Genomic DNA, 22,873 nt, shown 5'->3' with positions numbered 1-22,873 from the left:
GCATGCTCATTATATCACCGCCTACACTTACACTCTACCTCAAGTCCTTTTTTTTTCGCTTGCAGTAGTAGCAGACTAAAACAGCAGATATTAAAAGGACTTATTTTATTATATACCAAAGTTTATTTAGCAGTCTTCTTGAACACTAGTTGCATCTAAATACATGCTTTGAGTTATCTTTGGCTGAGAGGCAAGATCATTATGTGTAATAAAAATTGTGCACTTGTCAGGCTAGGTTAACAGAACATCTAGCATTATGGGAAATGTAGTCTCTGTAGTTTGTTTATAATACTTACAGTCGGGATATCTTTGTGTCTTTGTGCTGCCAATGTTTCAGTGTCGAATGACTGATGTGTAGCGTAAAAAGCGTTAACCTCCAGAACTCTGCAGGTCCTCTTAGCTCTTTTTTTATCAGGTTTAAATTAATGTGTTCCTTTTTTACACATTTATTTTTCAGTTGCAGAGAAAAAGCTCCACTTTATCAGTGGAGTGATAAAATCAAGAAACATTTAATCCGTCTATAATTTATTATCTAAGACTTTCAGGTTTTTGCTAATACTGGTGTTTTTTAAGTATGCGTTTGACTCACCATAGCTAATTTTGGAACCAAACCTTTCTTTTTTCTTTCTTTTTTCCTATACTCACTCAGTTTGGGATCACCTAAGGCCTATGAGACATAGCAGCAACCCTGCCTATTTGAAGAGCCCTATTTGGCATTGTTTGGTTGCAACGTCTGATGCTGTCTCGTTTGAAAATCTTTGTGTATTGAAGCTGCCCGAGAGCCCAAGGTAGCGAGAGGTCTGAGTGTGAGCAGCCATTTGAAGAGACCACTGATGATGCAGCCCTTTTAATCCTCTCCTAACAACCCAAAACCCCTCCGTTCCTCTATCACGTCCATTGCCTGAGGAGAAAATGAAAGGTCCACCAGTCCTTGTAGTAGGGGAAACACAATTACCATGAATAGATGAGTGGCTATTATGCCATGCATCTCCTCTGCTCGCTTGCTCCTCTCCAGCCTGCACCCCTGCCTGCTGCCGCCTGCTTATAAGGCAATCAGTTCCTGAATTGGATTCTGCTCGTTAACATTCATTTAGATATTGGCTTCTCTTTGCCTCACAATATCCCCTCAATGACTGTTAGTTTCACTTGTTTTTTATGAATCTAATTTGATCCCAGAGTCATAGTTTAAAACAGAATAGCTTTTAGTAATAATTTGCTGTGTCTAATTTAATTCTTGAACTGCAAATTTCCTCCCTTTACAATTCTGGGACTATATCGAAATACGTTTCCGTTCAAAGTGCTGGAATATGCTTCAGCTTTTAAGAAAAGCTTAGAACACTCATTGCACATCACGTGTGAGGCATATTAATGGTTGCGTTTTTAATTGCTTTCTCCCTGTAAACAATAATAAGGATGCGGGGCAGTAATCTGTTTGATGTTATTCTGTTCCTGTCTTTGTTCCCGTTAATGATTTTTTCTTTCTTTTTTATGTTGAGCTCTTTCCTCCTCAACACGCGACGATAATCATCATCATTCATTTTTCTGCCTTGGCTTTTTTTTTCTACAAAGAGGGGAAAAATGTAGCTTTTGCAGAAGCTAACCTTCAAAGCAGCAGCGTGCTCAGTTTTGCCCCTTGTTTCAGTGACAATCTCAGCGTGGGATTGTTTTTTTGTTAGAGCTAATTGAAATAATCCAGCTAGCTCTGCCAATATAGATGAGTCATGAGGCATTCAGGGAAGCTGCTGGACTTCACTCTGCAGCTGCCTCCTATCGGGCCATTATACATTGAAACAGGAATGGACCGTCTCCCACGGGGGCAATCATGCCAAAAATGGCACCCACTGTCTGCTATGTGGTAAAACCCGCTGCTTCTACCTGCTGTAGTAGTTCTATTAACCAATGATTGTCGACAGATAGAGTTTAATCTGTGGCAGACTGGTGGCTGAGTTCGAACAGAACCGGTGTGCAGGCACTGGTGTCTGCGTGTCATAATGTTGCTCCAATCCATCAAGGTCAGTGCCTGTTGAGAGAGGATCATGACGCAGAGCAGATCCAGCTAGCTGATTGCTGGGGGAAATGGGAATCAGCTCGGTGGCTTAGTTTTATGATTTCAGTCTGAGTAATCCCACTGCTGAATGGATTTTTTTTTTTCTTCCTTTAAGCAGACAATGATGTTCGTGGAGTGTCGTTATCGCAATGGGAAAGTGACGAGCTTGCACAATTGTTGCACAGAAAGAGAAACCTCTGTGCTGCTCTTCATTAACACCGCTTTTGATACAGTGCCTGTGAACGCTCTGCTGGTTCGATCTAGTATAGTTATTCAACTTCCAAATGTCAGTATGGTACAGATATTTTATGCATCCCTAAACTTTAAAAAAAATACCTTGAAAAAAGTGTTAACTTTGTACTTTTAAATAAAATTAGATATAATAGATATTCGGGTGTTTTTATAGTTATTGTTACTTCTTTTCTGTATTTTAGAATTTTTCATTTAATATAAATGAACAGCGAAATAAACTATCAAGTAATTAGACTGCTGCTCAAATGCTAATGCATCACAATTACAATTGCACAGTCATAACAAAGTTTTTAAAAATCGGTCATTATGCATACTTGATACTTCAGGTACAGTATATTGTGCCATTCACAACTAGATACCGTAGTAAAATATACTACAGTTCAGGGCTAGCTTGCATAACTCATCGGTATGGTAAGAACATATTGTCTGAAGAAAAGCAGCCGTGGGAAGCAGTTATAATGTGAAAGTCAAAGATCTCTGTGTGCACAGTTCCATTCAGGTATCAGCTTTGCAAATTGTATTACCACTAGCTGTACAGAAGCACAGTAAACACGCAGGTTAGCTGTTTACCTTTAAAAGAAAATAATTTGTAATTTAGAGGAGACTGTAGACCACTACTCTTTGTACGATGAATAACCATCTAGTAAAACGTTCTTATGTTATTCTTCTGAATAGCTAACTATATAAAAAGCCAAGGCAAGCGTGGGTTCTGTATATAGCATTTTTCAACAGCGAGGTCATCCTGAGTGCTTTTTACAAGATTTAAGAAGCCTTGCAATAAAACTGAACATATGCTGAGAAGGTAGAAGGCTTTCTCTTCTCTCTTGATCAAATTACTATGATTAAATTGTTATTTAAGTGGTCATGGTTCCCTTCTAGAATCATAATCAATTAATTGGCTTGCTTTAGTTCACCTACCATGTTCTTAAATGGAGGTTTCTACAGACAAACACAAAACAGAATGTGCCTCTTCTGTGGTTGGCGCCCACCCACCCACCTGAACGTTTCTTTTATTCCCTTCGTTTTTCACTTGACATGATGTAAAAGCTTCATAAGAGAAGTATTTGCATACTGCTGCATCAGGCCAAGTTTTGTTTACTCGTACGAGAGCTGACTGAGCGTCCCTACAAATTTGTTTTGAGATGCTGAGGAGAATGCTACGCCCGGGCCATTATCATTTTATGCTGTAACAACCACTCAGGATTTATCGTCTATAGGACTTCTCCATCAATACTGCACTGCAGATAAATTAACCCTATGGCAAATCTTTCCTTATGACTAGAATATCAGACCCTCTGCCAGCTCTGCTCTCCTAAACATATCCAATCAATGTGTTTCATTGAACCATCTAGGTTTATGATAGCATACATGAACCAAAATATTTATACCGTTAAAGGAGCCCTGTAAACAAACAGCGATCATCTCTGTATTGCTACCACTGGTGGCTTTTAAAAGTGAGTGTATGTATTGCAGCCTCTGAGTGTATGCTTGTTTACTTGACTGTATGTGTTGTCATGCCTAATCTGATTCATCAGTGAGATTGCTCGTACATGTATCAGTTTCTGTGCTCCTTGCTGGCTGCCTCTTCTCCTGGGATTTCTGCACTGGAGTCTGTTTAGAGGCAACAACTTGCTCATCACTAGTGTAAAGAGAGACAGGCGGGCAAGCAGACAGGAAAGAAAAAAACAAAATAATAAAATTTAAAAAAAAACACAACACACACACACACACAGACAATGGCATCTTGGACAGGCCCAGGGCAAGCAAGCTGTTCAAAGACAGGCTGGCAGTGAGCACCCTGCCAGCCACAAAGCTGCATTTTCATACAGGAAAAAAAAACAATAAAAAGCAAAAAGGATTCACTGAAAGAGCAAGAAAAAAAGTAGGTGCATTTGGGGATTTGTTAGAACAACATTTTGCTGCCTGTAGAGGAATTAAGGGTGGCCACATTGCCTCCCCATGGAGAACTGGAGATTGTCCATCCGTTTCTCCCCTCTCCAATAGAGAGTTCTGAGAAAACCAGCAGTTCGATGTATTATAGAATCTCAAGTCTTTGCATGATATCGAATTTAAGAAAAGGGTAGGACGTTTTACCATGGGAGATAAGAAGTAGTGGGAGAGGGAGAGAATGGATGACAGATCGCCAGCAGCATATAAAAGAAGGCTGTCAGCAATAAACAGAAGAGTCTCAATCAATGTTGCAGATGACTCAGTGAAAACCCAGGGATGACATATTGTGACATGCTGGCAAACATGGATGTGAGTGAAGGTATTAAAGAATGGGAGGAAAAACCAAATCTGAATAAATGCACTCTGGCAATCTCCGAGTTACAAGTAAAACACCACGTTAATCCCTCTCTTGCAGTCATCGCCCTTTGATTACACATCGTTGAGAAAACTGCTAAGAAAGCAAGCTAATCTCTCCACTGATATAAAAGACACTTCTGATCTCAACATCAGCTCGTTGCCCCCATGTTGCTTGATGTAAAGCTAGGTGCTGCTTTCAAATCCCTTACACCAACCTTAGGTGTTGAGGGCCATTTATTAACTGTGATTATAGAATTAAATGGGATTAAAGTGTTATCATTAAAAAGAATGTGACCTGCTGACTCAACCAATGAATGAGAGGCTGAGACCCGGGCGCTGTGACTGTGAGATTTGAACATGTTGCTATAACTGTGTGAGAATACAGTGTATAATATTGCAATATATAAACCAGAGGAGCCCCTTTCACCTTATCAGTCATGTGAAATTGCCTCGTTCATTTTCAATAAAAACTGAGTAAGCCATCTTTCTCCTTTAAAGTTTTGGCACACAAGCATGCGGCTGTCTCTGCTACGTTTCCAATGATTTCTTCCTCCCAAGGTATCAACTCTAAGTAGTTCTTGTATCTCAGCGCAATGATAGACATAATCATTTGAATATGAGTCAGGTGTTTCTAAAACGTTCCGCATTTGGGGGAAGGCCAACACTTCAGGGGCATATATCACGGCCGCCAAGAAAAGCGTCTCAGCCACAGCCGCTATTTGCTGTTAATTAGAGAGTGCTCCACTAAAAGCACTTCTATAAGCGCCTTGAAGTAAAAAATGGGAGTTCGAAAAAGGCGAAAGTCCTTTTACATCAAAGCATATAAAACTAAAATTCAGCCTTCTGCCCCATCCTAATTGAAGTGGGACACTTAGGAATCTCTACAGTCGCAAGATTATACAATGAAGTCCAGAAATGTACAACGGACAGTGCCACACTTTTCACAATGTTGGCCATGTACACCACCACAATAGATTTGAAATTAAGCAATTAAGATGCTATTGAAGCTCAGACTTTCAGCTTTAATTGATTAGGCTCAATAGGAATTACAGGGATTTTCATACACAGTTCTAAACTATAGTCAAACTATGCCAAGAAAGTTTGTTAAAATTTGCATTGGAAACAGTTGTATGTTCAATTAGCCAAAGACGGTTTGCTACTTTGTATTGTTGTGATATTTAAAAAACACTAATGATTGATATTTCTGTGCACTAGAATTTCAAACCAGTACCCAGGAAAATAATGTTTGCTGCCTAGCTCCCATGTTAACATTTTGTGAATTAGCCAAAGTTGCTAGCTGCTCCTATATTGATAACTTATAAAATGCAGGTTAATGCATAAGAGGACACTTGGCCCAGTCATGAAGAACTTTAATAATACTGTTTGCTTAACGAAAATTTTAACATATGTAAACGATGCCTTCTCTGTGCGGTTAATGAATGGTGAAACAAAATATGTCATATAGGCTTTTACAAGTCAACAAGGGCAAATAATTAACTTAAAAACCTCTGGAATTAAATAATGGTACAAAAGTAAGGCCTCATCTGTATAAGAAAAATTACCAGTACCGGGACGGTACGAGGGAAATTTCTTTTGCAGTTCGTCTGAAAAGCTGCATTTGCGCTTTGGCATCTTTCAAACATCACCAGGCGCTCCTGTGCGCTGTCTGTCCCGTCTGTGAGCGCTGAACAACAACTCACAAAGTAGCAGCTCGGGGATGACGTCACACATATGGGTTCTCTATAGCCCTATAGGAAAACCCGGACTTGGTCACCCTGTGATAACAGTTAAGTAATTTAATTTTAATTTGAAGAACTTTACTGACTACTTTTATACTTTTATAACTTATAAAATGTTAATGTGGTTTATTGCTAATAGTTAAACATCTAACGTTTGGCTGGCCAGGTTAACATACAGGAAGTGCAGAATTATTAGGCAAATGAGTATTTTGTCCACATCATCCGCTTCATGCATGTTGTCTTACTCCAAGCTGTATAGGCTCGAAAGCCTACTACCAATTAAGCATATTAGGTGATGTGCATCTCTGTAATGAGAAGGGGTGTGGTCTAATGACATCAACACCCTATATCAGGTGTGCATAATTATTAGGCAACGTCCTTTCCTTTGGCAAAATGGGTCAAAAGAAGGACTTGACAGGCTCAGAAAAGTCAAAAATAGTGAGATATCTTGCAGAGGGATGCAGCAGTCTCAAAATTGCAAAGCTTCTGAAGCGTGATCATCGAACAATCAAGCGTTTCATTCAAAATAGTCAACAGGGTCGCAAGAAGCGTGTGAAAAAACCAAGGCGCAAAATAACTGCCCATGAACTGAGAAAAGTCAAGCGTGCAGCTGCCAAGATGCCACTTGCCACCAGTTTGGCCATATTTCAGAGCTGCAACATCACTGGAGTGCCCAAGAGCATAAGGTGTGCAATACTCAGAGACATGGCCAAGGTAAGAAAGGCTGAAAGACGACCACCACTGAACAAGACTCACAAGCTGAAACGTCAAGACTGGGCCAAGAAATATCTCAAGACTGATTTTTCTAAGGTTTTATGGACTGATGAAATGAGAGTGAGTCTTGATGGGCCAGATGGATGGGCCCGTGGCTGGATTGGTAAAGGGCAGAGAGCTCCAGTCCGACTCAGACGCCAGCAAGGTGGAGGTGGAGTACTGGTTTGGGCTGGTATCATCAAAGATGAGCTTGTGGGGCCTTTTCGGGTTGAGGATGGAGTCAAGCTCAACTCCCAGTCCTACTGCCAGTTTCTGGAAGACACTTTCTTCAAGCAGTGGTACAGGAAGAAGTCTGCATCCTTTAAGAAAAACATGATTTTCATGCAGGACAATGCTCCATCACACGCGTCCAAGTACTCCACAGCGTGGCTGCAAGAAAGGGTATAAAAGAAGAAAAACTAATGACATGGCCTCCTTGTTCACCTGATCTGAACCCCATTGAGAACCTGTGGTCCATCATCAAATGTGAGATTTACAAGGAGGGAAAACAGTACACCTCTCTGAACAGTGTCTGGGAGGCTGTGGTTGCTGCTGCACGCAATGTTGATGGTGAACAGATCAAAACACTGACAGAATCCATGGATGGCAGGCTTTTGAGTGTCCTTGCAAAGAAAGGTGGCTATATTGGTCGCTGATTTGTTTTTGTTTGGTTTTTGAATGTCAGAAATGTATATTTGTGAATGTGGAGATGTTATATTGGTTTCACTGGTAAAAATAAATAATTGAAATGGGTATATATTTGTTTTTTGTTAAGTTGTCTAATAATTATGCACAGTAATAGTCACCTGCACACACAGATATCCCCCTAAAATAGCTAAAACTAAAAACAAACTAAAAACTACTTCCAAAAACATTCAGCTTTGATATTAATGAGTTTTTTGGGTTCATTGAGAACATGGTTGTTGTTCAATAATAAAATTATTCCTCAAAAATACAACTTGCCTAATAATTCTGCACTCCCTGTATATGATAAGTTAAAAAAAATTGAATGTTATTTAGAAGAGCTTTACTGACCTTATGAAACTCTTCATGAAGCCCAGGGTGTCCCTCTTGATTCACCAAGCTGCTGTGCTACTGTTCTTGCAATTAGCTGCCATCAATACTTTTGCTAATGGGTATTTAATGTAATAATAGATTTCAGTACCAATTAGTGTCCAAGAATCCATTCTTTTGAGAACTCTGCTCAGTACCAGTGTTAGGGTCGTTAATCAACAAATATAATTATTACACCCACAGTTTTCTTAAAAGTAACACTGATTACATTACTTTCTTATTACTCCATAAAATGTCGTAAAGGGCGCTGTCTCATAATTACCAGTTAACAGTATAATCTTTAGTCCTACACACCAACACAAATCCCTGACCTAATGAGACCGCACATGGGGTCCTTCTTTTAGTATTTATGTTTGAACAGAGCCAACAAATGAAAACCAGTCGAAAAGAGACTTCAAAGCGATCGCCACAGTAATTCTACTTTAGAAACATGAACAGGTAAAAATGGAGGCTACAAACCTGACTGCTCATCACTGCCTGTGTTACCTGTTGAAGATCAGACTTTGACTGCTGGGCTGGAGTCGGCAAAAACTCAACTTTAACATCACTCTGGGTTCTTGGCTAGCTTTGCGTTAGCATGCTGTCCGTGCAGATGCTTGCAAAGAGCCAAACTAAGGTTAGCAGTATGAAGCTTGAAAAAAACAAACAAATATTGTTTCTTTTTTTTTAAATTTTTGCTTTAAGAAATGTCTTGAGCGTCCATTCTGGTGACAACAGACTAACAAAAAACCAAGCAACAAAGATCTGACATTAGCGTAGAGTAAAACACCTTTAGGCATATCACATCAGCATCTTGAGCACCATGAGCTGCAGCCTTTCAGTCTATGAATTTTAAATGTTAGCTAATGTCAACTCAGCAGCCAAAGGGGAGACTGAAAACACACATCTTAGCTTTCACTGTATGAGACTTACTAGGACTGACATTTAGTATTATAAGTCATAGCACAGCGATGGAGCCATTATCACTCAAAGTGAGTTGCAGTGAAAGTATTAATATTCATAGACTGTTGTTTCTTTAAACATACCTGTTTCTGACCTTGGCTTTAGAGTAAAAATATAGATTACTTCAAAATATATGTAAGCACAAATCACACATGACACAACTCACAAATAACACCAATGATTTCATATCATTGGTGTTAAATGTCCTTTTGATGGAGCATTGACCCTTGCAAGAAAGCTGTGCCGACTGAACCTCTTCCTGGACATTCCTTACTAAAACACTGATCTGTAACAATTACAGCAAATAGATTAGTAGACTGATGGAAAATTATCTTCCGTTCTAATAGTGATTGATTGTTAAATCAAACAAAATTGTTTGTCTTTGTATTCTTTCTAGTGGAATATCTTTGAGGTAAAACGAGTTGAACAAAACAAGATATTCAATTACTTTTTTATTCACTAATCTTAAAAATTAAAATTTAAAGAATAATCAGCCAACTGTTAAACTGTGAAGACTCAGTAAAGATTAATTTTATGAAGCCCTATGAGTTTAATGGTGCTTTGGATTCTGGGTTTCCATAGTTCAGAGAGAGGCTAAAAACTATTGCATCATTATTTGCTTGTCTTTCATATGCCTCGCAGTGAATGGTATGATATTTACAAACTCTGGGGAGCCTATCATTTTCCTCCTGCCTCTTCGTGTGTTGTGTGGCAAACTCTGCACTGGAAAGGTCAAATTTGGAGGAAGATGTTTATTAGAAACGTGTAGGTGTAGTTTTGCATTTAGGGCTCTCTGTCTGGGAGGTCTGAAGCAGGCAGAGACTGGATGAGGGTAAAGTCAAGGTCACCCTAGTTGTCAGGCTTTAAAGAAAACTGCAGTCTGCAAAATGCAGGCTTTCTTTCAGCTGCAGAACAAATGGCTGTGGGACCAGCTAGTGGATCGATGTGGAAGGGGTAAAGTGTACTAAAAAGAGGAATTACTGAAGTGGGAGACACACCAAGCACACTTCTCTTCAGTGTCACTGGGACATGGAATAATTGGCTAGTGGGCTTGTATGGACAGTACATCCTCTAAAGATAATAATCAAAAACCCAAAGAATATTATAAACCCCACAGTTTTAAAATATTTCAAGGTGGCTATTAAAGATAAAATTAATAAAACCATTCATAAAATGATAGCAGTTTAACCATAGCAGCTAAAAATAATGGTAAACAACAGTTGAAAATATTTTGAGGAGCCAAATGTGACAATAAATATCACCATATTATTTTCAGCACAGATCTACATAAAAAGTGTAGGCAGGTGAAAGAGCTAGCCCTGATTAAAGTTGAGCAGCAAATCATCTACCAACACCTCTAAAACTCACTAATTAATACACTGTAACCTATTTGTTAAAACTATCTGCAGAATTTGGTAGGTGGATTTAGTTAAATTAATTCTTTTTTACATGTATATATTTAAATCAATTGTTAACTCTTTCACCTGCCTACACTTTTTATGTAAATCTGTGCTGAAAACAATAAAGTGATATTTAGTTTCACATTTGGCTCCTCAAAATAATTTTTACCATTATGTTTATCTTAGATGCTATAATTTTATGAACCATTTTATTTATCTTTAATAGAAACCTTTGAATATTCTGAAATGGTATTTGGCTTTTTATTGATCTTTACATGACATACTATCCATAGATACACAATGTTTTAGGAGAGGAAGCAAATTTTTAGGAGAGGACAGAACAGGGAGAAAAGTTTGAATTGGACCAAAAATCAGTGGCAACAAGTCTTATAGAGTGAAAAATCTACATTTAATTTTTTTTTGTTTCAAAAAATATGTACACTAATAAGTTCACCAATATATATAGAGGATCTCTGGAGATAAACAGTGAGTTTCTACAGCCATACGTAAACACAGTGGAGGTACTGTCATGGTTTGGGGGTTTATTTCAGCCAATGATGTTAGAGATCTTGTTAAATTGATAAAAAGCATTTAACCTGAAAAGGATTTTGGAATACCATCTGGAAAGCATCTAATTTTCTTCATTTTTCAGCAGGACAATGATTCCAAACACAGCGCTAACTTAGTAAAAGCATACATGGATTGAATACTGAAGGCTACTTAAAGAAATTACAAGAAAGGTTTCTTAGGAGAGAGCTGGCTGAAAAATAAAGGTGGTTGTAGACTAACAAATATAATGAACTATTGCTCTATCAACAAATTAGAAACCACTGCTGTCTCTTTAGATTTAGAGAAAGCATTTAACCAGTGTGGTGTGGGGTTGGTCTGTGCCCCTTTGGCAGAGTCGCTGTGTGAGATGGGTTGGCCCACACTGGGAATTCTGGTCTGTGCCTTGGCGGCTCGTGGGTGCCCGCAGGCCCATAGGGTGGGGTGGGGTGCCCAGGTGAGGGAGCAACTGTAGTTGTAATTGAATAGATGGCTGTTATTGTGGCTCAGCGTGCAGATCAGCCCCAAGACTTTGGACTGATATCCACACTCCAAAGTATAAAAAGCCTTCTCTTCAAGTAACGGTGTCATTATTGAGAACCCATAACAACATAAAGAAACAAGACAGAGGGTTGTGGGTCACGTAGGTCTCAGTGGGTAGACCCCATCATGTGCCTCTGCTGGCTGGTGACCTGCTCCTTGTTTTTAATGTCACTGTAGTCATCAAGGGAGGTGTTCACCCTCTCCACCACTCTCCACTGGATGCTGCTACCCCCCAGAGCGTGTGGTTGGATAAGCTGACATGGTCATTAACCCACTCCCTTGGTGATTTGGGGTGGCTTGGATCTCTTCCATGTCGGGGAAGCAGGGGGCGGTCTCTGCCAGGTACTGAGCGGTTCTGGGAGGCCTGAGAGTGTGGCCTTACATCTTCAGTACTCTTGGGGGCTGCAAATGGCCTGATTGAGGCTTCCCACCCTCATTTTCAAGTATATTTCGTAACAAAGACACACTCTCGCTTTCTTTCTCTCTCTGTCACACACACACACACACACCAAAAGAAGATTGCTGATGTATGTACCTGTGCATTTTCACACACAGTGGCAGTTGGCGAAACATTGTGCATTTCTATTTGTACTCTACCCCCTATTACGTCCCCCCCCCACCACCTCCCTTTTATTTTTCCTCCAGCCTTTCCTGCCTTCGACATTGTTATACTGTATACCACATATAATGTAATAACTGAAATAACATGAATAGAAATAAAGAAATAATCAGATAAACCCTAAACAAGAAGAGCCTATAGAGAATTTATAGAGCTGATTTTGGAAAAGCAAAATGTGTTCAGCAAAGCAGTGTTATCATAATTCTGTTTGTAAAAGCTCCCAGATAGCACAGGATTTTAAAAAAAAGAAGACGAAGAGTAAAGGTGGTCATAATAAAATTAACTTTCAGAACATCCTCTTTCACTGAGCTGAAGTATTGTGTGTATAAATTCTGCAATATCAAAAGGACTTTTAAAAAGAACGTTTAATTTAACAACGAAATCTGTCCATGTCACCTGGAGCAGCTGAGGGTGTTGCTGTCTGCCTAATTAAAGAGGTTGAGGGGAAAGGTTTGTGTACTCTGGCTGGAGGTTCTGTGTGTCTCTGTCATCAATGTCTCGCTGTGCTCCATCCCAAGGTTGCCTCTTGTAGCCGTTGCCAGACTGGCTGCGAGCTCTAGGTTGCAGGCAGGTGGTGAGGTCTTTCTTTGCCCAGTTCCTGAGCAGGTGTGATGAGGCTTATGGCCAGAGTCAAGGTTAGCACACAGTGAAGGAAAGTGGAGCCACTTGGTTTGTCCAGCGAAAATGCAGCAGTGCAAAGAGTCCAAATTGGCTCGTGAAGAATTATCCTGATCTGTCTCGCTGTGATTTCACTGCAGTAAAAGTGTTGCAGAGAGCTATTTTCATGAAGCTTTGTGTCACTTAATCATTAGAAGGAGATTGATGGATTCTAACAGTCGTCTCTGGCTATTTCTGCATCATAATAAGCTCACTTCCCCTTTGTTTCTATTTCACTTTTCTTTGGTTTGTTCTTGTCTGTCTGACATTCAGCAGTGGTGGAAGTTTAAAGCCTTAATGATGGGGAGGCTGTCAGACCCACCCAAGCAGCTTGATGGCATGAGTGAAAGGCTTTGTGAGTTTGTGAAAAACACTAAAGATGTCTCTTCCCTTCGTGGGCAACCTTCAAATGTCCACAAGGAGACGAGTGGTCTGTTTGATTTTTGAGTATGCTCAGTCCAAGCGAGGGAGGTTGTTCAATCATTTCCTACTGCTACCGCTACATAGGTCATGCACATAGGTTAGTTAAAATGATGCTATAATTATACTTAAAGCAGGAGAAACTGTTTCCCTTTTTTTTTTCCCCAAAGACATTTTTTTGTGCCAAAATGCGTAGATGCAAGAGTGCTTTGCATCACTCTCTCCTGCTCTGTGGGAATGTCATAAACGACCCACTGTAACAAATATCCAACGTCCCCAGCCGAACACGCATGCACAAACAGATGATAAACTGACAGTTTGCTTTTGCAACGGAGCCAGAACATGTGCAAACATGCTGATTTTGCTGTAAACTTGTGTTGCTCTGTTTGTAGAGCGCAGATGAAAACGGAGACATGGTTGACAGGTTTTCTGCATGGCAGCCACTCAGAAGTCCATCCGCATAAGACTGCAAACTCATAAATAACAGACCTCACGAGGTCCGACTGAAAAAACCTGTCCAGCATGTAATGCACAGACAAGCCAGAGCTGTTTAGAGTTTCAGTATTGGATTTATCTGCAGGGCCAGAACAAAAAAGAAAAAAAGATGAAGAAAATCTAGAATAAAAGACAGCATATGGTTAGTACCACAGTGATGGAATGGCTTAGAACACCACTTACTATTTTCAGACAAACTGTGTGGGTTGAAACATGCTGTTATGCTCCAAAGGTGTGATATTTTCAAAGCAGGAAGAGATCTACATCTTACTCTCTCGCTACAAATTCTTTTGAAACATCTTTCTACCTTCTGTCCAGCAGCTACCGAGGACTCACGTCCCAGCGCCGTGAATGACTTAAAAGCGATCAAGGATGTTCCACGTTGCTGCTGTTTCTCTCTCATTATCAATTCCTCTTTAATGAACACCCCCCCCCCCCCCCCCCCCCCCAGCAGTGCCCCTTCCGTGTTATTCCTTAGAAGATCTGCTTTGTTTAAACGTCTGTGGCGGCATCCTGCGTGCTCACGGGATGCCGCCGCGTTTACTGTGATTGCTGTAGTCACTTACATTAGCCCTGGCTCTTAACTCTCATCTCACTGGTGGTTTACTGTATCGATGTTTTTCTCCCATAGGTTGTAACCCTGGGGAAGAACAGCCGTGGTTACCACTACATTCTGGCCAATCTTGTGAGTAATAACTATGCTGCTCCCCTGGGGTGGGGGGTGTGGGGAGGGGGACACCAGCTTTTTTTCTGCATGGAGTCTAAGTCTCAGCCTTGGGTGCAAATGTGCATGGACAATAAGTGGATTAAAGGCTTTTATATAGGACTGTATATAGTTGTTTCTCTCTCTACATATATATATATATATATACATATATAAGGCTTTCAATGTTTGTGCCTCATGCTTTATAAATCACAGTCCAGCAGTCACACTACATTGCAATTTTGCTTCAGTATACAGTCATATTTGAATATCAGTGAGCATCCTTAGCAATAAATAAACAGGATTTAACCTTTTTAACGATCCTTGGAGGGCAGCCATATTTTTTCCCTTCACTCTCGGGAATGTAATGTTCATTTAGCCTTGGTATTAGCATGAGCGTTTTTAAGTGAAAGGCCGGCCCCGCTCTCACTCGCTGATCTCCTGCTGCCATTTCAAGATGTGATTATGCAGCAGTCAGACTCGTGTCCTTGCACAACATGACACAATTCTGCACTTAAAAAACAGTGATTTGACCATAAAAAGAAATAACTGTCATAGCTCCAGGGTCAAGAAGGAAATTTAAAGGCAGCTGGTGCAGCGTACGTTTTTAAAATGCATTAAAAAGTGTTAGGGGGGCTTTTTTTGTTGTTGTTTTTTAACATGGTAAGGCTTTCTGAATGAAACTAGGCCAGTTGGTTCAAGTAAAAAATTTAGACTCTACATGGTATGACACAAACTCTAAAGTATCTTCTGGCTGCTTGTGTATGTGAAAATGAATTCAGGTTCCACCGCAAAGTGTGAAGAGAAACATTTGCTTCAGTGTAATTGCAAACACATGCTGCTCTCTCCGACAGCACAGGATCCTTAATAAAATGCACCTTGCGCGCTGCCAGAATGGCTGCTAATATTTTGTGGAGCTTTGCCCCGGGTTATATTAAAAAACCTCAAAGAAAAACAAGTTACATGAGTCTCATCCTCCCCCGTTTCTCTTTTGTCTCGTCTCAGGGATTTTCTAATGTGAGCCTGGACAAAGTCTTCGCCGGTGGAGCCAACATTTCAGGGTTTCAGATAGTCAACCCTGAGAACCCGATTGTGCAGCAGTTTATTCAGCGCTGGGAGCGGCTAGATGAAAGAGAATTCCCAGAGGCCCGAAACGCCCCTCTGAAGGTGCTATGCTTGCAAGGCCTTTCATTGTGCATGCGGAGTGCAACGATCATCCTTTCTAAAGTGCTGTCTATTGGTTCTTCTCCTCTCATCCTCTGTTTGCCTTTGTCATTCTCTTGTCTTTCCCACCCTTTGCTTCCTCTGTCTTAGCGTTGCATCCCTCAGAGCAATCGATATATTGATAGGCAGCGCAAGCCAAGGTTATATTGCTGCTTCAATTTACATCTAATTAAACAATGATCAAGAAAGAAATGGATTTTGAATGGCATTTAATTAGATTTTGTCACGGTGCGCTGGTCAACAAACAAGTGGCTCTAGCCTCCGTGGTGAAAAGGTCAGGCGAAGTTGGAAGGGAAGTGCGTGGGAGATAAAATCATGCATTAATTCTCTATTTAATTCTCCCCGCTAAAAAGTTTTCAAAGAGGTCCTGACCCTTAGAGAAGTCCTGGCTTTTCTAATCCAATCTATCTAATCTAGCTATTTTTAGCATGAGCAAGCTGTCAGAGGTTTCGCCAGCGCCGCCCAGACTGACCCGCCTGGCAAGTGCTGAAATGCAAGTCATGAGAGCAACATATAGGCTGAACAAATTACACCAGGATTTTCTCATTTTAACAGCTTTATTAAAAAAGCAGCAGTCTTTTTTTATTGATTTGTTTTTACCTCACACCAATTCAGCGTGTCTTTAGCTGTTTTGTTGTTTGACTTGCGTGTGTGTCTGTGTGCAGTACACTTCAGCTTTGACCCACGATGCAATCCTGGTGATAGCAGAGGCCTTCAGGTACCTGCGGCGCCAACGTGTGGATGTCTCTCGTCGAGGCAGCGCCGGAGACTGCCTAGCCAATCCCGCTGTACCTTGGAGCCAAGGCATAGACATCGAGAGAGCTCTCAAAACGGTAGGGTGGGGGCGGGGAAAATGGAAAGCGAGTGGCAAGCTAAAAACTAAAGAAAAGGCTGGAGGAAGCGAAGCACAAATAGCAAGTGAGAGAGTGATAAAGATGGAAAGTGACAGAGAGAAGGGAAGAGAGTGTAGAGCTATTCTCCTCCCTCTGCCTGCAGATATCTCTGCACAGAGCTCACTCAAAAATCCAGGCCCTCATTACCATAAAACTACATCTTTTATTAAAGCGTATCCAGTTCATCATTTGATTAACAGACAGCATGCACTTCAGTAGCTCCGTGGACTCCAAGTACCTTAATGCCAGCTACAGTATGCAACCTGGGTTATAACTACTGCACATTCCACTGTGTCTTTCTGTCTGCCCATTAGGTCCAAGTACAGGGGATGACTGGGAACATCCAGTTTGACAACTATGGCCGCAGGACCAATTACACCATAGATGTTTACGAAATGAAAACAGGTGGGCCGAGGAAGGTAAGAGAGGCCGGTGGCTGTCATCTATCAAATGTGACGTACAGACCTGATCAAAAAAACAAAAAACATTTCATCTCTCTCTTTAAAAAATCTAACAGCTGGCACACATCAAAATCATGGAATCTGGCCAAAGTGTAATTTATAAATGATTTATTTCTCGGCTCTAAAAGAACAAAACTCAGTGACTGTTGGTCACATGTTGCCTCGAGCCATTTAGAGACTAATGCATGATTGTGCAGAAGTGGAAAACATTTTCAAGCAAGCCTGTACTGCCATTTATTAAAGTACTGAGGGCCAGGTGGGACCAGCAGGGCTGAGAGGACAGCAGAGAGTAATGCTGATTGCCTTTCTCCACCTCTGTTAGGTAGCAGCACTGATGAGCTATGCCGAGTATTACAAGCCTCACAAATCAGTCGTAGCCTGCAATCTGATAGCTAAAGCTGTCCTATCAAAAGAATGATAGAGAACTATTTCGTTGCTGTAGGATAGCACAGATTTGATATTTGGTCCTCTTCTGACAGTAATTACCATTCAAATAACCAATTACTGTAAAGGAGGATCCAAGAATTCCTCTGGCTCCTCTTCAAAATGCTAATTCCCAGTGGTACATTCACATTATAACCAGCACCATATGATGACCTCTGGTTTTATTTCATAACCTCTCTGAGTTCCAAGAGACAGCTGTGAATTTCTCGTTAGCTGGATAAGTGTGGGCTCAGTGTGATGTGATGTGTGATTATGCCGCCTGCCTCCCAGGCCTCTAAAGCCCACACTTCAATTAGCATTGCAAAGCCCTCACAGCTATCCCTACACTGTCAAACAGAGGAGGAGAGAGCGGGGAGAGGGGCCGGGAGAAAGGAGGTCAGCGGGAGAGAGTGAGGGAGCGAGGGAAGACGAGACAAGTCGGGCAGGCTGGGCGGCACTTTGTCATGGACCTGGAGCCCCAGTCACCCCAGTGACAGTTTCGAGGATGAAGGTTCTTAGCTGTGACTGTCACGATTGATGCATGGGCTGATATCTGTCCCAGCTGCTAGGGGGTGAGATCAGGACAGTGCCACTGGAGCAACACTCCGTGACACAGGTCCCAGCAGCCGTGTCCCTCGAGCAAAGTGTCTCAAATATCACTCAAGGACTAGAGAGCCTGGAATAAGCATTTAATAACGTCCAGCACCGCCCCGCCCGCCACCCCAAATCACCCAGTCTGCCAAGTGCACTTAATACAGCCACAGCTGTAACGATCGGGAGCTCAATTCTGAGGCGTCTGCTGCTTTCTAGCGCCCCCACTTGGTGCTCAGTCTCTGCTGTACACCTGTTTGTCCCAAACATGAAAGATCTCATGCAAAAGAGAAAAAAAGAAAAGGAAAAGAAAAAATGCAGACCAGATGTGAAGGAAAGAAAAATCCAAGCCAGCAACAGTTAGACTTTTGGCAATAACATATGCAACACGTTTCATCACGAGCCAGAGCAGCCATTATTTCAGACGGGCAAACAAACACTTGACATTGGTTTGACTTAAGCATCTGTAGAGCAGAATGCAGAGTAACTACAGCGGCAGGACAGAGTAAAACTGAGGAGCCACTGCAATATTATGCTAGATTATTAAACGTGTATGCGGTTCACAGGTTTGAATATCAATTATTTACCATAAAAAGGTGGAAGGGATTGAAGTTGCCATTTGCTCACGGATTGCAAAGGAGCAATTGGGTATCTGAATTTCGGGTGGATCGTAAAAGGCAAAAGTCCCTCTGTAATCACGTCCGTTATCTGCACGTTGAATGCAGAAATGTAAACGCAGCATTCTATGCCCAGAAAACTGTACCTGTTTATCTGGTCTGTTTTAGTACTCTGCTCATGTGGTTGAACATCAGGGCAGAGGCAGCAAGTCTCTGGGGAAAGCTCCGTTGTTTCAATGAGCTCTGCAGCGCTGCATTTCCCTGTAATATTTGTTCATTTCCCTTCTGTATGCTCACTTATATCTGGACCGTGGGCCGGAGTGCATCACTAACCGCTGCTTTCTCTTTGCAGATCGGATACTGGAATGAGTACTCGCGGTTTGTAAATATTATGGATCTGCAGGTCTCCAACGACTCCTCAGTGGAAAACCGAACGATTGTGGTCACTACTATTATGGTACACTTTCCACGCAATTTTAAATGTTTCACGTATTCTGCCACTCAAGGTCATGGTGTTGATTCCAATGAGTGATACATTCTGTCCTGGGCGGGTAGAACCACATCTTTCTTGTGTTGCTTTCCATCCACTCACTACACGTTGAAACAGTCGATCCGGCTTGGAGGAGTGTTTCAACTGTATCCGTGTGGGTGTCAAAGCATTTTGATTTTCCATACTTCAGTGGCCTGTCGTAGCAGTGACATCACAATAATGGTATAAATGATTATGGTTGACTCCATCAGTTACAAAAAAAAAAAAGCATACAAATGCATACGTAAGTAGACCTGTCTGTCCTCATCAAGTAAATGTTCAATGACACTTGGGATAGACTGGCCGCAGAATGACTACAGAATGATACTGCAATGGTTTCCCAGGTGGGGCAAAGCAAAATAAACAGTATTGGATGGGGATGATGAGAAGGTGCTGTATTTCTTTTCCCTTGTTATCTCCCCTTCAATCTATTTTGTATTGCTCCTGCTATGTGTTCTGTGTTGAAGTATGCACAGCTTGTTAGCCTTTTAAACGGAGGATCATGTTCGAGGCACTTTCACAAAGGAACATATAATCACCAAATATATTTTCGATTTCTTTTCTTTAAACTGGATTTAGTAGGTAAATATTTCGGGCTTATTGGACGGCTCCCATATTTACTGACTGTTTAATGGCATTCTAATTACCTGTTCTCCGCAAACAAACGCTTCAAAATGACAAAGAAAAACGTTTGGAAAAGTGATAAGTGTCCATGGGATTTATGCAAAGCTAGATCTTCATCTGTATTCCGAGCCGTAAGCCGGCGTCACTCAATAGCGAGAGGAAACATTTAACATCTCCAGGTGAAAAATACAGTCAGGAGGCAAACACGTGTTAACAAGCAGAAAATACTCAATGGATCCAAGGTTAGGGGATACGTTCAGCACAGAACAAACAAACCATTGCTCTCCTACTTGCACTCTAATTGTGTGTGGCTGTAATGACAATGCCTGCTCTCCTGAGCAGTCCTATTGTTTGATAATGATGATGATGTGCTCAGTAAGAGAAAAGACGAGCTGCACCGGCATTTTGAAAAGGAGAGGAACACTAGCACGCTCCTGCTCTCCTGATCTAGTTATTTTATTTTACAGAGTACTCGTTTGCTCTTTTTTTTCCTAGATATCAAACAACAGCTTTTTATAATCATTTTATTTTATATTATGGTTTTTTTTTGGTTTGGTTTTTTTGGAATGAAACAGCCTTTAACTGCGCATTGATGCAATGTGCTTGAATATGTCGAGATACTATGGGCACTCTCTGATCCCTCTCCTGTCACTGGCATTTACTTATGAAACCCATTCCCATCCCCACCCACCTCTGAGCTGACCCACACCTTGCCTACCAATGACTCCCAGCCCAGCTTACTCTGTGGAAGTGAAAAACTTTTCTTTTTTCTAAATTATTTCCCATTGAAACGATTATCCTCTTTTTCATTGACCCCCTTTATTACGGCCTTGGGCTCAAAAATGGGTTGGGTACATTGGCCTTGGTGTCTGCTGGCTGCCACCGCTTGATGAAAGCAGTGTGAACACTCGGTCACGCTGCTGTTATCAGTGCGTATTTGTGCATTCGCAGGGCATCATCTGTGTATGCACGACTGCATGGATGTGGTTATAGCAGCTTCTCATATTCTGTGTGTGTGCGGGAGTGCGTGCGTGCACAGAGTTATGTGAGAGCGTGCATGCATACATCTGTATAATGGAATCTGTGCGATGGCATGGGAGTGAATAAACCAGCGTGTGTTTGAATCAACAGGAAGCTCCTTATGTGATGTACAAGAAAAATTATATGCATCTGGAGGGGAATGACAGATATGAAGGCTACTGCGTCGATTTAGCATCTGAGATTGCCAAACATGTTGGAATTAAGTACAAACTGTCTATAGTAATGGATGGAAAGTACGGAGCCCGAGACCCTGAGACCAAGACGTGGAACGGGATGGTGGGTGAACTGGTCTATGGGGTGAGTACTGGGAGTCTCACTGATTACATGACAGTTTGCAAGGAACTTCAACATGAGAGGAGATCTCATTTTTCTATCTTAAGGTTATCACCAACCCATAGTGAACTCATCAGCTCTCGCCCAGTGCAAAAGCCTAATGCTGGCCCAGGAAGCTCAGCTGTGAGTGAATTTGTCAAATGCAGCCTGAAGCATTGGGGAGTTGGTGATCATCTTGAGATGGAGAAAATGAAATCATTTCTCAGTGCTGTTCATTGCAATTAATGCTCTTTGCTTTAGCCTGAAAATCCTAACTCTCTTGCAGGCGATACCGAGGTAGGTGGAAGGCAAAAGAAGGAGTCCATATGGCAAACACACTGTAATAACTTTGATGAATGAAAGAGTGTATGCCTTTGAAGTGATTGTGTAATTATGCTCAATGTTTCATGTGTATGATGAATACGCCGCATTGTAAATTCACAGCTGAGAAAATCTGCTTTAGAATCAACAGCTAAATTGTGGCTTGCGGTTTGGAACAACAAGATCCATATGTGGCGCGCTCCATAAACGTTGAACCTCTCAGATTAGCGAAGGGTCACACCGTGTTTTACATCTGACGGCGCCCGGGCCCGTGCGACACCTCCAGCAATCCAAAATTGCCTCCCCTCCCGCCGCCCCATCCAACCCCACCAACCCGCTCACCCCTCTCCAAGGCCACAGCGGTTGAGCGGGGGCCAAATGCAAAATGCATGAGGGTTTGGCTTCCTCATCTGTTCAATTTCCTAACTATCAGCTTGAGAGATTGCCTGGTTTGATGTGCTATCGCCACCAAATTATCTTTCAAATGGGAAAAGACCACTCCTTGCAGATGGAGGGGGAGGAGGCGGGGAGAAAAAAAAATCTTCCAATCACATCTCTGTCAAGTCTTTCCAGGCCTGTAATTTTACAGCAGGTGGGCCGGGACTAATAGTTTTGTACATTTTGACCTTTTGACCAGTAAATTAATTTGATTTTAGTTGTCTTTTAAAGGTTAGGCCCGAGGCTGCTCTTTATTGCTTTGTTTCCCTCACCATTGATTGAGCGCTGCTTACGCCCGCACCCCGGATTAAATGGTTATAGCTGCTCGCAACGTTGTGTTGACAGGGCAAAGAAAACAGTCGTGTTTATCGGCTCTATTTGTGTTGCTCCTCGGCTGACCTTGTAAGAAACATTTTCTGCCTCCTGCTGATTCAGTCCAATGTTTTCTCGGTTTCGCCGCGAAAAAAAGAGAAAAAAAACAACAGCCCAGGCCGATATGAAGAATCGTCTTCTGCGTATTGTCTGCTTTGAAGAGGAGCAGTTATTTAATTAATCACATACACAAGCTGCAGTAACACTGTTGAACATGATTAATTATTTTCTTCTGCCTTTACAGAGAAACCCATTGTGATTTCTAAAAAGGCAGCACCACCTCCGTGGATGTGTTTTGATAATATAATGTGATTGAAGCAGCAGAGCAAAGGAGGGGGATAAAGAGAAACAGCTTGGGAAAAAAAAAAGAAAAAAAAAAGCTAATGCCAGAATAAACAGTTTGGGAAACCCGGCGTGCTGAATGCCATGTGATGAAGTGTACACAGGGAGGGCTCGCAGATTTCTCTATGCAGCAACCTGTTTACATTTCGCAAATTAAAAGTTAACAGTTCTAATTAGCATGCGCACTT

The 22,873-nt window shown here is 41.5% G+C and overlaps 1 protein-coding gene across 5 annotated transcripts in view; it reads left to right on the top strand.

The window, feature by feature from the left end:
• Positions 1 to 22,873, top strand: part of LOC113035105 (glutamate receptor 3-like) — a 96,899-nt gene that overhangs the window by 45,938 nt on the left and 28,088 nt on the right. For all 5 annotated transcript variants that reach the window (XM_026190416.1, XM_026190409.1, XM_026190432.1 and 2 more), the window contains exons 5-10: positions 14,426 to 14,479; positions 15,503 to 15,664; positions 16,387 to 16,554; positions 16,929 to 17,033; positions 19,059 to 19,163; positions 20,991 to 21,197. In XM_026190416.1, coding sequence (XP_026046201.1) covers positions 14,426 to 14,479; positions 15,503 to 15,664; positions 16,387 to 16,554; positions 16,929 to 17,033; positions 19,059 to 19,163; positions 20,991 to 21,197 — 801 coding nt within the window. The remainder of the gene's footprint in view (positions 1 to 14,425; positions 14,480 to 15,502; positions 15,665 to 16,386; positions 16,555 to 16,928; positions 17,034 to 19,058; positions 19,164 to 20,990; positions 21,198 to 22,873) is intronic.

This window comes from Astatotilapia calliptera, chromosome 2 (genome assembly GCF_900246225.1).
Source record: "Astatotilapia calliptera chromosome 2, fAstCal1.2, whole genome shotgun sequence".
Classification (NCBI taxonomy): Eukaryota; Metazoa; Chordata; class Actinopteri; order Cichliformes; family Cichlidae; genus Astatotilapia; species Astatotilapia calliptera.
This window is presented reverse-complemented; position numbering and strand designations above follow the sequence as displayed.